This window comes from Malaclemys terrapin, chromosome 19, assembly GCF_027887155.1.
Source record: "Malaclemys terrapin pileata isolate rMalTer1 chromosome 19, rMalTer1.hap1, whole genome shotgun sequence".
NCBI classification, from domain to species: domain Eukaryota; kingdom Metazoa; phylum Chordata; order Testudines; family Emydidae; genus Malaclemys; species Malaclemys terrapin.
Genome location: NC_071523.1, coordinates 3,088,956 through 3,110,883, shown reverse-complemented (window position 1 = coordinate 3,110,883; position 21,928 = coordinate 3,088,956). Strand labels below are relative to the sequence as shown.

The window sequence follows — 21,928 nt, the reverse complement described above, 5'->3', positions numbered from 1 at the left end:
ATGCCATAGGGTAGATGGTGCTGTGCAATGGAGACTAAACCGTACCAGAGACAGACCAGTGTCCCTGTCAGGAATGCTAGCTCTGAAAGGCAGCTGTGCAGAAGAGCTAGCAATGACCAGAGACAAGGGTCTGCAGCATTTCCTTTTTAAACCCCTATTTTCAGATATTCAGAGCTTTCCGAATTTTTAATTTTTCAGGCTGAGATTTTCCAGGTGGGGGTCTCTTCCAAAATATTCGGGGAGGGGGTTATTTTTATTTTTGGAAAGTGAGGGAGGAGGAGAATTTTCAGCAAAACCAGTTTATTTTTGTGTATATGGAAAGTAAAAAAAAATCCACTTTCTCCATTATAAAAAAACAATCTGATTTTTTTTTTCAAAACTTGCTCCGGCTGCAATTTGGCAGCTCCTCACCCTCACTAAGGAGAAGCGACTGTGAGTGATAACTGATTTTTATGTGACTGAGTCATCATGAGCCTATGAAAATCTCACCCAGAGCCTGTGCAGTACATCTGGAAAGAGATTTTCAAAGTGAAGCTGCACAGTGCATGTCTAATTTAGTTGCATAGTGAAAAAAATCAGTGAATGGAAGCAGTGAATGAGGCAGGGCTCCCCAGGTTGGAAACAAAATACCGGGTGAGATTCATAAATATGCTTTGCACTCTTCCAGCAACCCACAGCAGAAAGAACACCGGATTATCTGACTGCTCCAGTGAATCAGTGGGAGATACTAGACTGCATTTTTGAGGGTAACCCTGATTTTCCTCTCATTTACATTAGTGTAAAGCATAACATTGATGTAACTACACAGTGAGGAATCAGGCTTGATACCATAATGCATATGCACTTCGGGGCAGAGTTAAGGCTATCTGTGCAACCTAATTTTATTATTATTTGCTGCTACTGAGTGCTTACAGACTAGATCCTGCAAACAGACCCATGTGGACAGAGCTCAGCACCACATACAGTCCCACTTACTTCTATAGGATTCTAGGTGGACACATGGCTGCACCTGGATGACATGAACTGCAGGATTGGGCCTTAGTTTGCAATGTCTGCATAGTTTTTTGGATGGAATGTTTATAGAATAGTATTCAAATCAAAGGGGGGAGGTAGGAAAGATTTGCTTGCCTCTGCGTGAGTTTATCCCCATCTCTGTATGGATCTGATCCAACGCTAACTAAAGCCAAGAGGAGCCTTTCTACTGATCTCAATGGGCTTTGGATTAGACCCCGTATTGTTAATCCAACTCAGAGATCACTTTATTAATTGTTATTATTAATATTGCTGGAGCACCTAGGAACCCCAGTCATGGACCAGCACACCCAGTGTGCTAGGCGCTGTACAAACACTGAACAAGACGACAGTCCCTGCCCCAAAGGGCCCACAATCTAAGAAGCGGACAAGAGTTACCAAGTGGGTACAGACAGAACGGCAGACGCAGGAGTACAAGGAAACAACGGGGAAATATTCTGAATTTCAGAAATAAGATTTCAAAGATGGTCTTCAGATCTGCATAGTAACATATTCATTGTGTTTCTCGTAATGATTGAAATGAACTTCAGATTCTTCCGAAAACCTCACAAGTGACCAAAAACTAGCAAACTGTGTATCTGAGTACTAAGACATTAGCTCCCAGTGCATGCTTTTTTAGTCTGAACTTCTGCAGACTACAACTGATGAATGCAGATTTGATACTAATGCAATGTAGGTTGTATATTTACCTTTTTCTCTGCATCAGTAGCCCTAGATTTCTCCAGTGCAAGTTTCTCCTGCAGACTGTTCTGCAGTTTACTACTCTGGGCGTGCTTCAGCAGCTCTAGTTCAAGTTCTTTGACCTTCTGCTGACTGTGCTCCCATTGCACTGTGAGAGAGGAGCACATTTTGGTTGAGTCGGTTAACTTCAACTGGACTTGTCTCAGTTCAGCTTTGACCTGAGTTTGACAAGGAAAGAAAAGTACAGAATTGAGCACTGACTTCCATGTGCTTCAAGCAAAACGGACTGATGGGGGGGAGGGAAAGTGAGGCAGGGTTACCGCGTAAAGCTGAAATCGCACATGTCAAATGCGCGTAAGATGTGACAGATCTGTATAGCGAAAGATAAACAAACGCAGAATGTTTTGTGCTGAGTCAGCGCCAATGCCAGCTGCTCCCAGGATCATCAGGAGAGTTGGGGTTTTGTATGCTTTAAAAAATGTCCTTGAAAAATCAATGAAGAAATACTGGACTCGGGAAGATATTTCAATTAATGCAACAGTCGTTAGAGCCGACATCCAGGTGGAGGAATGCGAACGTGTAAGTCTAGGGCGAGATTTTCCCATTGCTCACAAGATTCAGCTCTACAGCTCTATTGGGACAGTCACTGATTTTCACATGTTTCCAGGACTCCTGCGCTGGGATCCCATGAATGTGGATCTAAGATGGCAATTCTCAAAGAAGAAATCCCAACTTCTAGTTCCAAGGCTGACCTTTACTCCCCCTGTAGCCTGAGACTTAACCTCTCTGCCTCAGGTTCCCCCTCTGACAAGTGGAGAGAATAGCTATGTAACTTCCTCCCAGGAAGTTGTGAGGATGAATCAGTGAGCGTTTGACTAGCACATGGAAGAGGTAAAGCTACATCTATTACAGAGCTGGATCTGGTGCAGGCCACCAACTCCTCTATCACTCTCCAGCTCCGAAGTAATTACTGAGCACCCACCAGTCCTCCTCATTTGGGACTTCCTCAGATGATACAGGCTGGATGCTAATTGGGATGCTACAGACTTTGGGCTAAATTCTGTCTCCTTTATGTTAAGACAACTTGGTGTCACTCTGGCAATGGAAAAGAGGCCCTAATAATTTACTACCATTTTAAGTTACTGCCAATGTAGTGTAAAGGGCCTTTGCATTCATGAGAATCTGAGCCATGAGAAACTGAGCAAAACTTGCATCTCACCTTTTGTCTCTGAAAGAGCTGGGAATGAAACTCCCACATGTCCCCAAACTGGTGGAAACGCCCCTGGGCTCATGGGTGCTATAGCACACATGGTGTATGTACCCTGGTGGCTCTTTTCATGCTGTGGCACACACCGTGCACGTACCTTGGTGTTTTCTTGCTGCAGCAAGATATTATGCTTCTTTAAGTCCAAGTTTTTCTCCCTTTCATATCTCAGCTCTTTCTCAGCCGAGCTGCACAAATTCTGAACTCTGTGGAAATCCTGTCGCAATTGTTGCATTTCCTCCTGATGCTGCTGCAGGAGTCTCTCTCCAGACAAATACTGCATTAATAAGGAAACAGAGGCGTGTGAGGAGGGTGAAAATTAGCATGAAAGAAAGATTCTTGGTTGAAAAAAAGTCTTGATTAAAAGGGGAGGTGAAGGCAGCAATAAAAAATTTAAAAACTAATACATAGCAAATGTAAAAACAGGGAAGCTGCTAGCAATGAGTACTAATCAACAGTTAGGAAATGCAGACAATTGATAAGGGAAGCAAAAGGTATCAATGAAAATTCTCTGGCCAGTCGAATTCAGGAAAATAAGAAGGGATTCTTTAAATATTTCAGGCATAAACAAAATTCTTGCAAAGGTATAGGTCCGATACTAGACAAGGATGGTAAAATTATCAACCATGATGCAGAAAATGCCAAAGTGTTCAATAAATATTTCTGCTCATAGATTCCAGGGCCAGAAGGGACAACTGTGATAATCTAGCCTGACTTCCTGTTCTGTATTCAGAAAGGATGTATTCACATCTTATAGTGATAATGAAATACTTGCTATTCCATCAGTAACAAGGGAGGATGTTAAACAACAATTATTAAATATTTTTAAATCTGCGGTACTGGATATTAAGGGAATTCAGCAAGGAGCATTCTGAACCATTAATGTTGATTTTTTAACAAATCTTGGCGCATGGGGGGAGTTCCAGAGACCAAAAAAAAGCTAACATTGTGCCAATATTTGAAAAGGTTAAATAGGATGACCTGGGTAACTAAAGGCCAGTTAGCAATCCTTGTCAAAATCATGGAAAGACTGATATGGGATGCAATCAGAAAAGAATTAAAAGATGGTAGCTTAATTAATGCCAGTCAACAGATCAGTTATACTGACAGACCTGGACTGCTTGGTAAGGTGGACTCATTTGAACAACATGCATTTGAATACAGACTAATGCAAGGTCATACATTAAAGAACAAAGAATGTAGGTCACACTTATAAGACTGTACCCTGTAAAGCCATGGCTCTGAAAATGACTTTGGGGACATAGCAAAAACCAACTGAACATGAGCTCCCACTGTGATGCTGCAGCTAAAAGGGTGAACACAATCCTCAGATGCAAAAGCAGGGGACTAGCAAGTAGGAGAAGGGTATTACTTCTGTGCACTGCATTAGTGAGACTGTGACGTTACACCCCATATTCTTTATGGAAATATGCTTATGATATGGATATGACATAATAGATATATTTTATGCAAGATGGGTCTGGTAAGCTATTGTTGGAAAGGTTATAATTTACTGAATGTGAATATCCAATTTGTATGCCTGTATCATTTCTGTATCTAAAGTTAGGAATATTACATATAGAAATATATGTAATAATTACAACTGTTGGGAAACACCCACTAGAAAACAAGCTATCAGCCTTGATGGGCCATTAGGAAGAAACAATAAGACTTTGAAGATAAGTTTCAGAGTAACAGCCGTGTTAGTCTGTATCCGCAAAAAGAAGAACAGGAGTACTTGTGGCACCTTAGAGACTAACAAATTTATTAGAGCATAAGCTTTCGTGGACTGCATCCGAAGAAGTGGGCTGTAGTCCACGAAAGCTTATGCTCTAATAAATTTGTTAGTCTCTAAGGTGCCACAAGTACTCCACTTTGAAGATACTCATCCCTCTCCTTCCTAAGAGGTGTCCTGGGATGTTGCTGTGACACTACTAGGTCAAGTGGTCATGTCACCTGGTACTAAACACCATCTTGGACTTCTAGTAATTTTCCACTAAAAGGAGGGGGGAGGTCAAGACTGGGAAACAAAAGATTCCCACCTTATGTAAATTTTGTTTAAGGCTGGGGAGTAAGTTCATCTTGGTTCACTCTTCACTGAATCCCCACCCAGGATGACTGCTGGAAACACCTATGGGCAGGTCTTCACTAGCAATGTTAAAGAGCTGCAACAGCAGCGCTTTAACGTGGCTGTGTAGTTGCGGTATCAGAGCTGGGAGAGAGGTCTCCCAGCGCTATAAAAAAACCCACCTCCACGAGGGGAGCAGCTCCCAGTGCTGGTGCACTGTCCACACTGCCACTTTCCAGCACTTAAACTTGCAGCGCTCGGGGGGTGTTTTTTCACACCCCTGAGCAAGAAAGTTGCAGCGCTGTAAAGTGGCAGTGTAGACAAGGCCTAAGGAACAAGGACAAAGGAACGTGGGAGGAGTACTGAACCCAGGCTGGAAAAGGGATCTGGTCTGTGAATAAGATACCTGAAGATTTAAGCTGCAAGCAGGGTAGCTAACCTTCAAGAATTTCTGCAACCTGCCCAAAATCAACATTTAGAGCAAGAAATTACTTCTGGAAACCAGTCTCTTTAAGATCTTAAGCTTGGTATGTGTGTTTTGTTTTATTTGCTTAGTAATCTGCTTTGTTCTGTTTGCTGTCCCTTATAATCACTTAACATTTACCTTTTATAGCTAATAAACTTATTTCTTGTTTACAACATAACCCAGTTTGTGCAATTCATATCTGGGGAGAGGGGCAAGAAGCTGGGCGTATCTCTCTCCACAATGAGACAGAGGGTGAATTTTTATGAGCTCGCGCTGTGCAGACTTTTCTATACAGCGCAAGACAATATTGTTTTGGGTTCACTACCCAGAGGGGGTGTGCACGTGAGTGCTGGGCAATTTCCTAGCTGAGTCTTCTCACAGAGAGCTGCCTGCAGACTCTGTGATTCTACGGCTGGGGCGTCCCTGCCTGTGTGTGCTGCCAGAGGCCGGAGAGCTTGATTCAGCAAAGCAGGGAGAGGGAGCCCAGGCTAGTGGAGCTGGCGGGCCCAGTGAAACCCCAGATCAGGTGGCATCCCGGATGCGGGGGCGGAGGGGTCCAACCTGTCACAGAGACTATTACTGGATACTGTGTCCCATTCTGTGTCCCCACCTCAATAAGGCTTTTGTAAATTTGAAAAGGATTCAGAGAAGAGCTACAGGAATAATTTGAGATCTGAAAAACCTGTCTTAATAGTGAGAAACTAAAGAAGCTTGTTCTAGTGAATTTATCCAAGAGAAGGTTAAGCGATGACTTGATCACTACCTGCAAACACCTATATGAGGAAAAGATTTCTGATAGCAGATGGCTCTTTAATCTGCCAGAAAAATGTATAACAATATCCAATGTTTGAAAGCTGAAGCTAGACAAATTTAGATAAGAGAAAAGGCACAAACTTTTAACTGTCAGGGTTACTAACCACTGGAACAATTTACCTAGGGATGAAATAGATTCTCCGTCACTTGAAGTGTTTAACACATGACTGGTTTTCTTTCTAAACAATATGCTCTAGCTCAAACAAGAGTTATGGCTTAATGTAGAAATTATTGTCTATGTCCTGGGGTAAGTGGGAGGCCAGACCAGATGATCATAATGGTTCCTTCTGGCTTTAAATTTATTAATCTATGAAGCTTCATATAGGAAGATGGGAAAGTGAAATTGGTTAATCACTTGTTTTTTTATATATATCTTTTACCCAGGTAAATGAATCACTTCTCCACAGCATGCAATGATGGTGCAGTGACTTGTTGGCTGATAAAAACTATTTCACTGTTCAAGTCCACTTTTTATCCAGCTTATGCCCCTACACTGGTTAAGCCACTCGAAATGGAGGAGTGGCACTTACTGTAAGAGGCTCTCATACCTGTTTCATGCTCATGTTTAATGCTGTGTTACATTCAGAGCTCTGCGGGTTGAGCGGCTGGTTCTCTTGGCTCGTCTCAGATTTAATGCTTACAGCCTCTTCTATCTTGCTGTGAAATTGTTCCCTTGTAGCCTGGATGTCTTGTCTTAGCTGGGCATTTTCTTCCAGTAACAGTTGTTTTTCTTCATTGCTCCCCTTCACTTCCTTTTCTAACTCCTTGGTTTTCTTGTTGCTCTCTAATAGCTTGGTACTTGAGGTAAAAATAGTAAAAAAACAAACAAACTTCAGTCAAATTACTCACGATGGGCGAAATTCACCATTGTAAAGGATCAGCAATACGCCTAGGCACAACTGAAGCTCTTAAGTGGCTCACAGGCCTTGTGCTAATAGTTCTACATAGGGTGACTTTCACCCAGAGACTCGCACTGGAAAAACTAAATCTGACACAATTCACTCCTTTAGTTATGTTGGTGCAAGTCTGTGTATGGAGACTCTTATTTCTGTTTCAGAGGGTCCACACGCAGAACTTGTACTTACAACAACAAGGTGTGAATTACACCCAATTTCAAAGCAAGCTTGCATAAGCTGCGAAAGGAACCAAAATAAAAGTGTTCCAAAAGGGCCAGAGCAATCTCTCGTTTACCCAGGTGTGAATCTGGAGTAACGACACTGAAATCAAGCAGTTACTCCAGATTTACACTAGTGTGACAGAGACGACTCGGGCTCAGCAAAAGCCTGCAATGCAAGACAGTTGAATATTTGAGCCGGCATAGGAGAAAAAAAGGCATCTGCCCATCTCTCATTCATGCACTTTACAAGAACAAGCGCTAAGATTTTCAAAAAACGGAACATTTCTAGGTTATTCACTGAAGAGAAAATGCAGAAAACACAGAGCGTGCTGTTACGATTTACCATAATTGCTCTCTCTCCCCTCCCAGGATTTGGATCTGTTCTTCCAATATTCTTGCTTTAGTCATAAGCTCTTCATATGTCGTTTCACTTGTTGTAAAGTTTTCATCTATTTTCTGTTTCACTACAAGCTGGTTTAACTGTTCACATTCCTGTGAGAGCTCCGACACCTGCAAAGTCAGAATTGTAAATGTCATAAGACTGATTTTCTATGGTCTCATGGAAATCTTTCATGGGGTACAAGAAAATCTAGTGCAGGGGTCTCAAACACGCGGCCCGCAGAGTTATTTCCTGCGGCCCACCATAGGCGCCGACTCCTCCGGCAGTCAAGCTCCCCTTCTCCCCCCACCCCAGCGCGCCGCATCCCCGCTCCTCTGCCTACCTCCCAGTGCTTCCCGCTGCCAAACAGCTGTTTGGCGGAGTTTAGGACTTTCCAGGAGGGAGGTGGGAGGAGCGGGGATTTGGGGAAGAGGTTGGAATAGGGGCAGGGAGGGGGCAGAATTGGGGCGAGGACTTTGGGGAAGGGGTTGGAATGGGGGCGGGGAAGGGGTGGGGTAGGGGCGGGGCCACGTGTTTGAGACTGTTAGTTAGGGGCACAGGGCACCATCCCCCATTGCCCAGGGGTCTCTCTGTTAGCGGCGTTGGGCACCCAGGGGTCCCCCCCATTGCCCAGGAGTCTCTGTGTTAGGGGTGCTGGGCACCCAGGGGTCATACCCCATTGCCCAGGGGTCTCTCTGTTAGGGGTGTTGGACACCCAGAGGTCCCCTCCCATTGCCCAGGGGTCTCTCCATTGGGACACTGGACAGTGTCTGTGACGAAGTGGAAATTTTCTGTAACATTTTTATAATTCCTAGGCGAGCCTCAGTTTCCCTCTCGACTTTGGGCTGTGACTGGCTCAGGGAAAGGGTTACGCAGTGCAGGAGAGAGTCGGCGGGAAATGGTCCGCAGGCCACGTGTTTGAGACCCCTGGTGTAGATCATCATCAGTGTTACTGACCACATAAGGAATAGTTACAGGTGTTTATATTTTATTAAAACCCCTCTTTGCATGATAGTTTTTTAAAAGTTAATACATTGACTTTTAATAGCATACTATATTACTCTTCATTTTTTAAATTTTTGACTATACTTTTGTATCGTTGTATGAAAAGGTTTTAGTGATGCGGCCCTCGGGCCAAAGTACTAGTCCTCACGTGGCCCTTGTGGTGATTTGCGTTTGAGATCCCTGGTCTAGTGACTCCAGCTAAAGAAAACTTGTAAATCTGCAATATAAAGTCTAAATTAGCCTAGTGCCCGATATTTCTTCAATATTTTGCAATACCGTGCAAGGAAAATCAGTGAGCAGTTTACACTTATATCAAGGGAAGCTCTGCCATAAAATCACATTTGGATTTGTACCCTTATTGCTCATCTACAGCTCTAGGTATATTACAAACTTTAAAATACAAAGTAAAGTAATAAAACATCTGCTGATCCACACACTATCTAACAGACTGCAACATACCACAGAATAATATCTGTCTCCCAGCCAATCCCCTGAGCATGATTGCCACCTCTTTCCTAACTACCAGTCATCCCAAATGCACAGAGAACACAGATGGACATCCCAGCATTCCCAGAGCATTAACAAATCCAGGCTCTCGTCACGTTGGTGCACCACAGGAGTCTTATTACAATGGTGCATCATAGGAGATGTAGTCCAGCCAGGGAACCCTGTCCACAGAGGAGAATAGGGGATTGAGGCATGCAAACTACAACTCCCATGAGGCACTGCAGCGGCGCAGATGGACACAGATTAGTGCTGAACTGACCCGAAACAAAACATTCTGATTCAGTTTGACAAATTGAAATGTTTCAAATTTGGGTCAACTGGACCTGCAGCAAAATATTTTGTTTCAATTTCCCCCAGGGAAAATCAACAAATGATGGTAAAATTGAAATGTAGTTCACTAGGAAGGTCTCTCACGGAGATAGAAGCTTTACAGTTTCACTGTGAACTAATGAAATGACACTGGGCAATAACAGAGCCAGCACTTGAGACCATGAAAGAAGATGCAAAGCTAATAGTGGGGAAGGAGTTGGAGGTGAAGGCCTCACAGAACATAGAGGTGCTTAGGAACACAGGAACTGCCGGACTGGATCAGACCCATTGTCCATCTAATCCAGGTTCCTGTCTTTCACAGGGGCCAGACTCAGATGCTTCAGAGGAAGGTGTAAAACACCTGCTAATTCCCAGTAGTTAGAGATTGGTTTAAATCCTGAAGCATGAAATTTAATATCTCTTCCCAAATTTGTCGGCATTAACTACAATAACTGAATATTCTTGTCAAGTATTAGAGGGTAGCCGTGTTAGTCTGTATCTACAAAAACAACAAGGAGTCTGGTGGCACCTTAAAGACTAACAGATTTATTTGGGCATAAGCTTTCGTGGGTAAAAAACTCAGAAGAAGTGAGGTTTTTACCCACGAAAGCTTATGCCCAAATAAATCTGTTAGTCTTTAAGGTGCCACCAGACTCCTTGAATATTCTTGTTATCCATGTAATGTCCTGTCCCTTTTTGAGAAGTGCAAATTGTCAGATTTGGTCAGTGTCAGTCAATGGAACACTGAAAGACTCCTGATCTCACGAAATCCTCACCTTTGTTTCCAATGAAGTATTTTCGTGCTGTAGTTTCTCATGGGTTACATTAAGGAAATCTCTTTCTTCTGCCGCACCTCGGAGATTCTGGAGCTCATTATAAAGACTCACGAGCTCCGACTTTGAATTATGTAATTCCTGGTTAAAAAGAAAAAGGAGTTGGTGAAAGAAGCATATCACTAATTCTAGGCACAGATTAAACGAGAGTCATTTCTCCATTTAGATATTTAATAATCTCTTGTATTTAAAGAAAAAGAAAATTCCAAAGATTGTGAATAGGGCTTTGCATGTTGCTGGTTAACAACATCTCATTTACTTAGTTTTCCTTTGATTTACAGGAAAAAAGATATTGCCCCAACCATCAGGTGCCCATCCTGTGCTCTGACAAAGATTTAAATGAACAGTCTGAAATCATTACCCCAGATATAGGTTACACTTTTCATTCCATCCAAAGCTAAACCCTCATGCTCTGACAGTGAATAAGATGCTAGGGTTCTGCTGTCAGAGGGTTGGGTTATTTCGTATTGAAGCAGGTTCTCCTGGGTATTTGGGTGGCCTGTTCCATGACGCGATCTACTTCTCTGGTCGAGTGCCCACTTTTCACCATGCCCCCCCCCTCTTCCCCCTGAAGCCCCATACCCCGGACAGGCCAGAAGCATAGCCCAGCCAGGGAGTACGAGCAGCTGTGGGAAGCGGCAGACCCTCCACCTGCCTGTGGTGGGGGGGCCCAAGAGTAGTCCCCAGCCCATGTTCCTGCTCCGTGGGTTCCCAGCCCTGGGCAGAGGGAGGGTCTGTAGCTCCCCACAACTGCTGGAAGGCTCTTATCATAGCCGGGCTGTGGCTCCGAGGCCCCGTCCCCCCAGCTGGAACTGGGTCAGGGTAAGAGCTGCACGAACAGCTGTGGGGAGCCCTCCCCCCCAGGAAGCTAGAGGGGCCTGGGCTCCCCGGACCCACTCTGGCCTCTGGCTTGGCCGGGGGCAGGGCCTTGGGGGGAAGAGGAGGGGCAGAGGTGGGGCCACAAAGGGGGTGGGGGCCCTGGTCTCCCCCCTTTTGGGAAGACTCCACCGCCCCGGTTTGGGAGGGTACTGAATCTGTGAAGGTAAGTGTGGTGATCCATGGATCTCTTGTATATAGTGGCCTGTAGGGTTTCATTGTTGAAACTGACTGTGGTGTCCCAGATGTTGATGCTGGTTTGAGAGTGTTCTAGAGAGAATTTGATGGACAGGTGGTGATAGTTGAAGTTGTGGTGGAAATCTCTGAGGGAGTTTAGGTTGCTTGTCCAGAGGATGAAAATATCACTGATGTACTTCAGGTGGATCATTGGTTTCGTGGTGCATTTGTCCAGAAAATTCTTCCTCAAGATGGCGCAAGAAGAGGGCCCATTTTAGTGAGATGGACAAGCTTACACAGAGCTCTTCTTCAGGTCACTGTGGAAGCTCAAAAGCTTGTATCTCTCACCAACAGAAATTGATCCAATAAAAGATATTACCTCACCCTCCTTATCTCTCTAATATCCTGGGACTGACATGGTTACATCAACTCTGCATACAACCATGAAGAGGCTGGTATTTTGGGAAACCATCCTAGTACCCATGGCTGTTCCCATGGTTTGAACAAAGTGTTTATTGTTGAATGTAAAATTGTTATGGGTGTACACAGAAAAAAAACAAAACCCTCCAACTACATACCCCTAGTTATCACCTACCACTCCATGCTGGAACTCATATGGGGTATCATTAAACAGCTACAACCCATGTTCGATGTGCTCCACATCCTGAAAGAAATCTTTCCCAAACCCCCTCTTCTGGCCTTCAAACAACCCCCAAACCTCACCAAGATCATCTGCAGAAGCAAGCTCCCCACAGACCAATGCCCACCAACTCAAAGCAGCACCAGACCCTGCCAGAACAACAGATCAAAACCAGAAGACATACCTCCCCCGCTGTGATGATCAATACCCCCCACAACACACTGCTCAAGGCCCAGGGGTCTGACACATGCCTGTCACAACATGTGGTGAACCTCATCCCGGGCACTAAATGCCCAAACCACAACAATGTGGGTGAAACCAGACGATCACTACACTCTCAAATGAATTCACACAGGAAAATGATAAAAGACCAAAATGCCATATCCAGAGGTGAAAGAGCCAGTATGCCGTGCCGGACAGCACTGGCTTCCGCGGCGGGGATTTAAAGGGCTCGGAGCTCCGAGGTGCTGTGGGGAGCCCAGAGCCCTTTGAATCCCGCCCGCAGCTCCAGTGGCCAGGCTAGGGCCGGGATTTAAAGGGCCTGGAGCTCCGCAGCGGCCGGAGCCCCAGGCCCTTTAATTTGCCCCTGAGCCCTGGGGGCTCCCAGCCACCTCTGCAGCTGGGAGCCCCGGGTTGATTTAAAGGTCCTGGGGCTCCCAGCCACAGCCGGTGCCCCAGGGCCTTTAAATCTTGAGAGGCCCCGCCTCTTCTGGATGAGGCCACGCCCCCCTCAGGACTCCAGCAGTACCGGTAAGTCCTGTAAGTTACTTTCATCCCTGGCCATATCGCATGTGGGCACTTTTCAGAAACCGATCACTCCATATCTGACCTCTCAGTCGTCATCCTCAACGAAAACCTGCACCACACAATCAAAAGATGAACCTGGGAGCTCAAATTCATAACTTTGCTAGACGCTACAAATCATGGTCTTAATAAAGACACTGGATTTGTGGCTCATTACAACAATCTGGAACCTACTACCCACACCCCTCCACACAGCTTGTTTTGCAAAGGTGTTAACTGGCCACTTCAGCTTGAATGGTCTCTGATTTACAGTACGTGTTAACTACTTATGCTAACCAATCTGTCCCCCCTTGTGTTTAGCTGGGAGGCTGGGAGCACTTTTCCCAGACCTGAAGAAGGGCTCTGGGTAGCTCCAAAGCTTGTCTCTCTCACCAACAGAAGTTAGTCCAATAAAAGATATTCCCTCCTCCCTCTCCCCCGTCTCTAATATCCTGGGACCAACACGGCTACAACAACACTGCAAACTACTAAAGCCAGGTCTACACTACAGACTTATATCGGTGTAAATACGTCACTCAGGTCAGGGCTGTGAATAATCCACACCCCCGAGTAACATAGTTATACTGACCTAACCCTGGTATAGACAACACTGTGACAGCGGGACAGCTTCTCCTGTTGATGTTGCTACCGCCTCTTGCAGAGGTGGATTAACTACGCTGACAGGAGAAGCTCTCCCATCGGTGTAGGAGTGTGTTCACTTAAGCGCTGCAGCTTTGCCGATGCTGCGTTTTAAAGGTAAACCTGCCTTAAGTAAGTTACCCTGGAGGTTGAACTGGAGCAGATCTTTTAGCGAGACATGCAATCTCCATGTAAAGTCTCCAAGAGATGAGTTTACACAGCCCTTGGGAAGCTGTTCCAATAGTTAGTTACCCTCCTTGTTAAAAAGTTGTCTTACCTCCAGTTTGAATCTTTCTGACTTCAACTTCCAACCACTAGAGCTTGCTCTGTCTTTGTCTGCTAAATTAAAGAGTCCCCTACTATCTTTTCTCCCCATGTAGGTATCTACTGACCATGACCAAGGTTATGTCTACACTACAGCCCAGGTTAGCATAACTTATGTCACTCAGGGGTGTGAATAAACCACCCCGCTGAGCAAGGGAAGTTAAACCGATATAAGTGCTCGTGCACACAGTGCTATGTCAGCGGGAGAGCTTCTCCCAGTGATACAGCTTCTGCTGCTTGTGGAGCTGGGTTGTTTATGCCAACGGGAGAGCTCTCTCCCATCAGCACAGAGCGTCTTCACCAGATGTGCTGCAGCGGTGAAGCTATATCTGTACAGCTGCAGTGCTGTACACACAGACGTGGCCCAAGACACCTCTTCACTTCCTCTTCAATACGATAAATAGACTGAACTGTCTCTTATCATTCTTATAACTCTTCACTAAACCCTCTTCCAATATGTCAACTTCCTGCTTAGAGTGTGGACACACAACTGGATTTAGTATTCTAGTAATGGTCTCCCCAATGCCATATACAGAGGTGAAACCAACTCCTTTCGGATACTTGACAGCGCGGTTCAACGTATTCAGAAATGATCTGGAGAAGGAGGTAAATAGGGAAGTACCAAAGTTGCAGATGATACAAAATTACTCAAGATAGTTAAGTCTGAGCTGACTGCAAAGAGTTACAAAGGGATCTCACAAAACTGGGTGACTGGGCAACAAGAAATTCAGTGTTGATAAATGCAAAGTAATGCATTTGGAAAACATAATCCCAACTCTACGTACAAAATGATGGGGTCTAAATTAGCTGTTACCACTTAACAGGGGCGTGCGCAAGGGGGGAAAGCAGGGGCATGCCCCCCCCAATAATCTGCAGGGGATGCAGAACTCCTCTGGCTCGGGGTCCCCAGCAAGGGGCGCAGAACTCCTCTGGCTCGGGGTCCCCGGCAAGGGGCGCAGAACTCCTCTGGCTCGGGGTCCCCAGCAGGGGGCGCAGAACTCCTCCTGCACTTCTCCATCAAGTGCTCTCCCCGCTGCAGCTCAGGTTCAGGAATTCTGCGCCCATTGCCGGGACCCCTGCGCTGGAGGAGTTTGCTCTTCTCCCCCCCAGAGGAGTTCTGCGCCCCTCACCGGTGCCCCCCCCCCACAAATCAGTGACATTTAAATTCCTGCACATGTTGGGACGCTCTGTACCTCGGGGGAACGCCCAAGAGCCCCATGTTCATCCTGATAATATGATTGTGTGGTGTCCAATGCAAAGTTTGTGATGTCGGTATCTTCGGAAGGCTCGTGATGCACTGAGCATGGCTGTTATAGTGATGTTATAGTAATGTTGTAGGTTGTAATTTCATGTATATAGTTATGAGGCTCAAAATGTGTCCTCATGGCTTAAAACAAGCCCAGACAAAACTCTCCAGGAACAGAGGGGCAGTTCACACCTCATCAGGACAGGTATGGGACAAACCCACCCCAGCCTCACAGGAACAAAAGATGCTAGCCTAGGCAGCAACAAAATAATCTGTTAGATTCCCGAGGGTGTCACCCCCTTTCCCTGGGTCAGTCTGGGACTACGATGAGGTAATGCTCATCTGACTCTGAAAGGGAGGGGGGCAAAGCCAAGAGGGAAGAAAGGACATGATAAAAGGGAGAGACATTTGCCATGAATCATAGAATCATAGAATATCAGGGTTGGAAGGGACCTCAGGCGGTCATCTAGTCCAACTCCCTGCTCAAAGCAAGACCAATTCCCAACTAAATCATCCCAGCCAGGGCTTTGTCAAGCCGGGCCTTAAAAACCTCTAAGGAAGGAGATTCCACCACCTCCCTAGGTAACCCATCCCAGTGCTTCACCACCCTCCTAGTGAAAAAGTTTTTCCTAATATCCAACCTAAACCTCCCCCCCTGCAACATTACTCCTTGTTCTGTCATCTGGTACCACTGAGAACAGCCTAGATCCATCCTCTTTGGAACCCCCTTTCAGGTAGTTGAAAGCAGCTGTCTCATTCTTCTCTTCTGCAGACTAAACAATCCCAGTTCCCTCAGCCTCTCCTCATAACTCTTGTGCTCCAGCCCCCTAATAATTTTTGTTGCCCTCCGCTGGACTCTTTCCAATTTTTCCACATCCTTCTTGTAGTGTGGGGCCCAAAACTGGACACAGTACTCCAGATGAGGCCTCACCAATGTCGAATAGAGGGGAATGATCATGTCCCGCGATCTGCTTGCAATGCCCCTACTTATACAGCCCAAAATGTCATTAGCCTTTTTGGCATGCTCTTCCTCTCTCTTCCACCTCCATCTACAGACACCATGACCACCAAGTGACTGAAGTGCTGATCAAAGGGAAGAGCCTGGCTGAAGGGCAACCAGCCAGCCTGTGGTGAGAAGCATCTAAGTTTGTAAGGGCATTGAAAGTGTTAAAATCAGCCTAGAATGCGTTTTGCTTTTATTTCATTTGACCAAATCTGACTTGTTATGCTTTGACGTATAATCACTTAGAATCTATCTTTATAGTTAATAAATCTGTTTGTTTGTTCTGCCTGAAGTAGTGTGTTTGGTTTGAAGCATGTCAGAGGCTCCCCTGGGGATAACAAGCCTGGTGCATATTAATTTCTTTGTTAAATTGACGAACTCATATAAGCTTGCAGCGTCCAGCGGGCACAACTGGACACTGCAAGACAGAGGTTCCCAGGGCTGTGTCTGGGACCGGAGATATTGGCTAGTGTCATTCGCTTGCAAGTAGCTGGGAGCAGCTGACATGCCAGAGGCTGTGCGTGAACAGCCTAGGAGTGGGGGTTCTCACAGCAGAGCAGGGTAAGGCTGGCTCCCAGAGTCAAGGATTGGGGTGACCTAGCAGATCACCGGTCCAGATAACACCAGAAGGGAACATCACACACACCCCTGCCACTCAGGTAAGAGATCTTGGAGTCATCGTGGATAGTTCTCTGAAAACATCTGCTCAATGTGCAGTGGCAGCTAAAAAAAGCTAAAAGAATGTTCGGAGCCATTAGGAATGGGATAGATAAGAAGACAGAAAATATCATAATGCTGCTATATAAATCCATGGCACACCCACACTTGGAATACCGCATGTAGTTCTTGTCACCCCATCTCAGAAACAATACATTAGAATTGGAAAAAGTACTGAGAATGGCAACAAAAATGATTAGGGTCTGGAACAGCTTCCGTATGAGGAGAGATTAAAAAGACTGGGACTGTTCAGCTTAGAAAAGAGACGACTACGGGGGAACATGATGGAGGTCTATAAAATAATGAATGGAGTGGAGAAAGTGACTAGGGAGGTGTTATTTATCCCTTCACATAACACAAGAACCCTTGGTTACTCAATGAAATTAATAGGTATGAGGTTTAAAACAAACATAAGGAAAGTACTTCTTCACACAATGCACTGTCACTCCATGGAACTTGTTGCCAGGGGATGCTGTGAAGGTCAAAACTATAACAAGGTTAAAAAAAGAATTAGATCAATTCATGGAGGACAGGTCCATCAATAGCTATTAGCCAGGATGCTAAGTGATGCAGCTCCATGCCTGGGTGTCCCTAAACCTCTGACTGCCAGAAGCTGGGACTGGATGACAGGGGATGGATCACTCGATAATTGCCTCATTCTGTTCATTCCCTCTGAAGCACCTGGTACTGACCACTGTTAGAAGACAGGATGCTGGGCTCAATGGACCATTGGTCTGACCCAGTTTGTCCCTTCTTATGTTTTAATACAGCCAAATGTAAGGTCATACATCTAGAAACAAAGAATGTAGTTCACACGGACACCAGCATAGTGTGACAAAAGGAGCCACCGTCCTTGGATGTATAAATAGGAGACATTCTGGCAATTCTGTGTCAATAAGTACTCATCAGTGTGAGTAAGGGGTCCTCAATCTAGTCCTCTGCAACTACTGGGCTCCAAGCTTTCAGGATGCTCTACCTGACTTCAGTTTGTTTTTCTTGGTCCAGCGGAATTCGATTTGGCAGTAAAGTTTTTTTGCTGTTGTTTTATACCATTGACTGAAAGGAAAAATAAGATGTGCTGTAGAAAAGATGTGCTGGGGGAGGGATAGCTCAGTGGTTTGAGCATTGGCCTGCTCAACCCAGGGTTGTGAGTTCAATCCTTGAGGGGGCCACCTAGAGATCCGGGGCAAAATCAGTCCTTGGTCCTGCTAGTGAAGGCAGGGGGCTGGACTCGATAACCTTTCAAGGTCCCTTCCAGTTCTAGGAGATGGGATATCTCCATTAATTTAAAAGGGATAAATTATGGAGGAAAAAGCCAGAGGAATGGCCTGGGAAAGCCATGGTAAACAATTGTATTCAAAGCAACCCAAAGAGACCTTCAGAAATGTCTGTTTGATAGAGACAGGGCCAGCTCCAGCATTTCTGCCGCCCCAAGCAAAAAAAAAAAGCCGCGATCGGCGGCGGCAGTTCGGCGGCAGGTCCCTCACTCCTAGAGGGAGTGCCTGGAGCTGGCCCTGGATAGAGATGGGTATTTAACTAAAGGCCAAACAAAATTATATGTGGAACATTGTGGGGTCTTTTAGAAAGACGGAGGTGGCCATCTAGTTCAAGAATACAGCAGAATTAATAAGCATTCCCCAAGAGAACAGCTTCACAACACAATACATGTCCGGCCATTCAATACCTTTTTTTCAGCCTTCAAAGCTTTCTGTGTCTTTTCAAGGTCAGATGCAAGTTGCTTTCTCCAATCTCTCTCCTCTGATAATTTACTTTCAAGTACTTCAACCTTCTCCTGGTGGCTTTTCAGCATCTGCAATTGTTCAACAGCAGCATCTGTTATGAGTCACATCCACAGTCTTTCATACACTAGAAAGACGAGGGCTGGGATTCTCCACGCTGCTGCCAGGATTTGGATTCCCAATTCCCATGGCAACCCAGGCATCCAAATCCCCTAGGCAGAATTGAAAATCCCAGCCAAGAACCCTCAATTACCAGTACTAGTTCTCAGAGATCATCAACATATCAGAATCACAGACAATATATAGACCAGGGGTCGGCAGCCTTTCAGAAGCGATGTGCCGAGTCTTCATTTATTCACTCTAATTTAAGGTTTCCCGTGCCAGTGATACATTTTAAAGTTTTTAGAAGATCTCTTTCTATAAGTCTATAATATATAACTAAACTATTGTTGTATGTACAGAAAATAAGGTTTTTAAAATGTTTAAGAAGCTTCATTTAAAATTAAATTAAAATGCAGAGCCCCCTGGACCCAGGCAGTGTGAATGCCATAGGTTGCCTACCCCTGATATAGATCATGCTAAAAATCCTACCGTGCCGGGGGGGGGGGGGTTAACTCAGTCATGATGGAAGGAACTTGATGAGAGAGGTCAGAGGGGACAGATTATCCCTTTCCCCATGCCATTAATTAATATACGGCTGCAGTAATAACACCCTTCCACTCCCTGGGGCAGCTTGAAGAAAGGGCCAGAGGAGACGCAGGAGACAAAGAGATTATGGGAAAGGAGACGTGTCAACAGTGGAACTGTGCAAGTAATTGATTTTTTCAGTTCCTGACTAAACTGAGAAAAAAAATTAGCTTTGGGCTGACTTGAAATGAAAATTATTTGAATTTTTTCTCAAACCAAAGAAGTCGGAAAATTTTTGTTTCAGCTCAAACAAATCATTTTGATTTTGGGGTTTCTTTTATCCCTTTTTCAATCAAATTGAAGTAGCTTAGAATTGAAAAACTGAAATGTTTAAGTTTTTCAGTGTTTTTTTAAATATAATAATTTGGTGAATTTGTGAAATGTTTTGGTCGACCCAAATCTGCATTTTTTGGTGAAAAACAATTTTGGGCAAAAATTGTTGCCCAGCTGGAGCCGGCAGGACGTTGATCAGGAGACGGGAAGGAGGCAGTGGAGCCGGCAGAGCATTGATCAGGAGACGGGAAGGAGGCAGTGGAGCCGGCAGGACGTTGATCAGGAGACGAGAAGGAGGCAGTGGAGCCGGCAGAGCATTGATCAGGAGACGGGAAGGAGGCAGTGGAGCCGGCAGGACGTTGATCAGGAGACGGGAAGGAGGCAGTGGAGCCGGCAGGACGTTGATCGGGAGACGGGAAGGAGGCAGTGGAGCCGGCAGGACGTTGATCGGGAGACGGGAAGGAGGCAGTGGAGCCGGCAGAGCATTGATCAGGAGACGGGAAGGAGGCAGTGGAGCCAGCAGGACGTTGATCAGGAGACGGGAAGGAGGCAGTGGAGCCGGCAGGACGTTGATCAGGAGACGGGAAGGAGGCAGTGGAGCCGGCAGGACGTTGATCAGGAGACGGGAAGGAGGCAGTGGAGCCGGCAGGACGTTGATCAGGAGACGGGAAGGAGGCAGTGGAGCCGGCAGAGCATTGATCAGGAGACGGGAAGGAGGCAGTGGAGCCGGCAGGACGTTGATCAGGAGACGGGAAGGAGGCAGTGGAGCCGGCAGGACGTTGATCAGGAGACGGGAAGGAGGCAGCAGGAGCCGGCAGGACGTTGATCAGGAGACGGGAAGGAGGCAGTGGAGCCGGCAGGACGTTGATCAGGAGACGGGAAGGAGGCAGCAGGAGCCGGCAGGGCGTTGATCAGGAGACGGGAAGGAGGCAGCAGGAGCCGGCAGGACGTTGATCAGGAGACGGGAAGGAGGCAGTGGAGCCGGCAGGACGTTGATCAGGAGACGGGAAGGAGGCAGTGGAGCCGGCAGGGCGTTGATCAGGAGACGGGAAGGAGGCAGTGGAGCCGGCAGGACGTTGATCAGGAGACGGGAAGGAGGCAGCTGGAGCCGGCAGGACATTGATCAGGAGACGGGAAGGAGGCAGCTGGAGCCGGCAGGACGTTGATCAGGAGACGGGAAGGAGGCAGGTGGAGCCGGCAGGACGTTGATCAGGAGACGGGAAGGAGGCAGCTGGAGCCGGCAGGACGTTGATCAGGAGACGGGAAGGAGGCAGCTGGAGCCGGCAGGGCGTTGATCAGGAGACGGGAAGGAGGCAGTGGAGCCGGCAGGGCGTTGATCAGGAGACGGGAAGGAGGCAGTGGAGCCGGCAGGGCGTTGATCAGGAGACGGGAAGGAGGCAGAAGTTAAGGGTGACATACTGGATGGGAGCAGAGCTGTGTAGTGCCTCAGAAGGACGGACAGGGAGTTTAAGCTTCAGGGAGCCCGAGAAGGGATTCATGGGGGTGGGGGACAGGGTCAGAGTGGAAGGGATGCCAGATTAGTATTGCTGCAGCATGCTGGGCAAACTGCAGGAGGAAGAGATGCCAAAGATGCGATTCCCTTGGCATGAACTGAAGAAGGGCCGATCGTTCCGGAACAGTTGCATGGGAAAAGCAAGTACCCACCTAGTAGCATTTTTAACCAGAACAGTTGGTTCCTCAGCGAAGTTCTCTTACCTCTTGGAAATCTTGCACTTTTTTAGTTGTTTCTTGATCTTTCATGCTGGCTTCAGTTTTATTCATCTGTGCTCTGAGTAACTCCGTCTCTAAACTTGTGATCTTGACACAAATAAATCCCAAGTTTAAAAACAGACACTTGCCATTTGAATCAGGAAAACACGTATTACAGAAACAGCAACTCTAGAAACAGAGAGGCTGGGAGAAAATGCTGAGAGCTGCCTACGCCATGCAAACTCCAGCACAGTCTAGGGATGTTGGTCCAAAGGGTGGATTGGCTGCTCAGGACCAAACTGTAAAAGGGAGAACCAGCTGCACAACAAGGGTCTCTGGGAGAACGTGGGAAAGAGATCCAGACACCCTTTTAACATTACATCCCCCCATAGACTGCTCTTTGTGGGCCTTCATCCTGCCGGTCCCCGAAGAGGAGCAACCGAGGAGCCCAACAGACCCCACCATGTGGCACAGAGAGGCCTCCCTAACCTATAAAGGAGGGAAGCTTCTTCTTCCCCCACCCAACTGACATCTGCCTTTGGCCCCTCTCCTCCCCCAGCAGAGCTCAGGAGCACAGCTGTCATCCAGGCGGATACTGGGTTAGAGTCACAGCTCCTTCTAGCCTCTAGCACCAGGGAGC

At 46.4% G+C, this 21,928-nt stretch overlaps 1 protein-coding gene across 5 annotated transcripts in view; it reads right to left on the bottom strand.

The window, feature by feature from the left end:
• The window catches only part of CCDC30 (coiled-coil domain containing 30), a 123,038-nt gene that overhangs the window by 22,115 nt on the left and 78,995 nt on the right, over positions 1-21,928 (bottom strand). For 4 of the 5 annotated variants that reach the window (XR_008442809.1, XM_054009324.1, XM_054009326.1 and 1 more), the window contains 7 exons: positions 21,295-21,396; positions 18,564-18,689; positions 10,418-10,555; positions 7,785-7,951; positions 6,873-7,122; positions 3,078-3,254; positions 1,722-1,931 (listed from right to left, as the gene is read on the bottom strand). Coding sequence is in view for 4 of the 5 variants with exons in the window: in XM_054009324.1 (XP_053865299.1) it covers positions 1,722-1,931; positions 3,078-3,254; positions 6,873-7,122; positions 7,785-7,951; positions 10,418-10,555; positions 18,564-18,689; positions 21,295-21,396 (1,170 nt within the window). In the remaining variant the exon portion in view is untranslated. The remainder of the gene's footprint in view (positions 1-1,721; positions 1,932-3,077; positions 3,255-6,872; positions 7,123-7,784; positions 7,952-10,417; positions 10,556-18,563; positions 18,690-21,294; positions 21,397-21,928) is intronic. The other variant, XM_054009325.1, reaches the window with a different exon arrangement.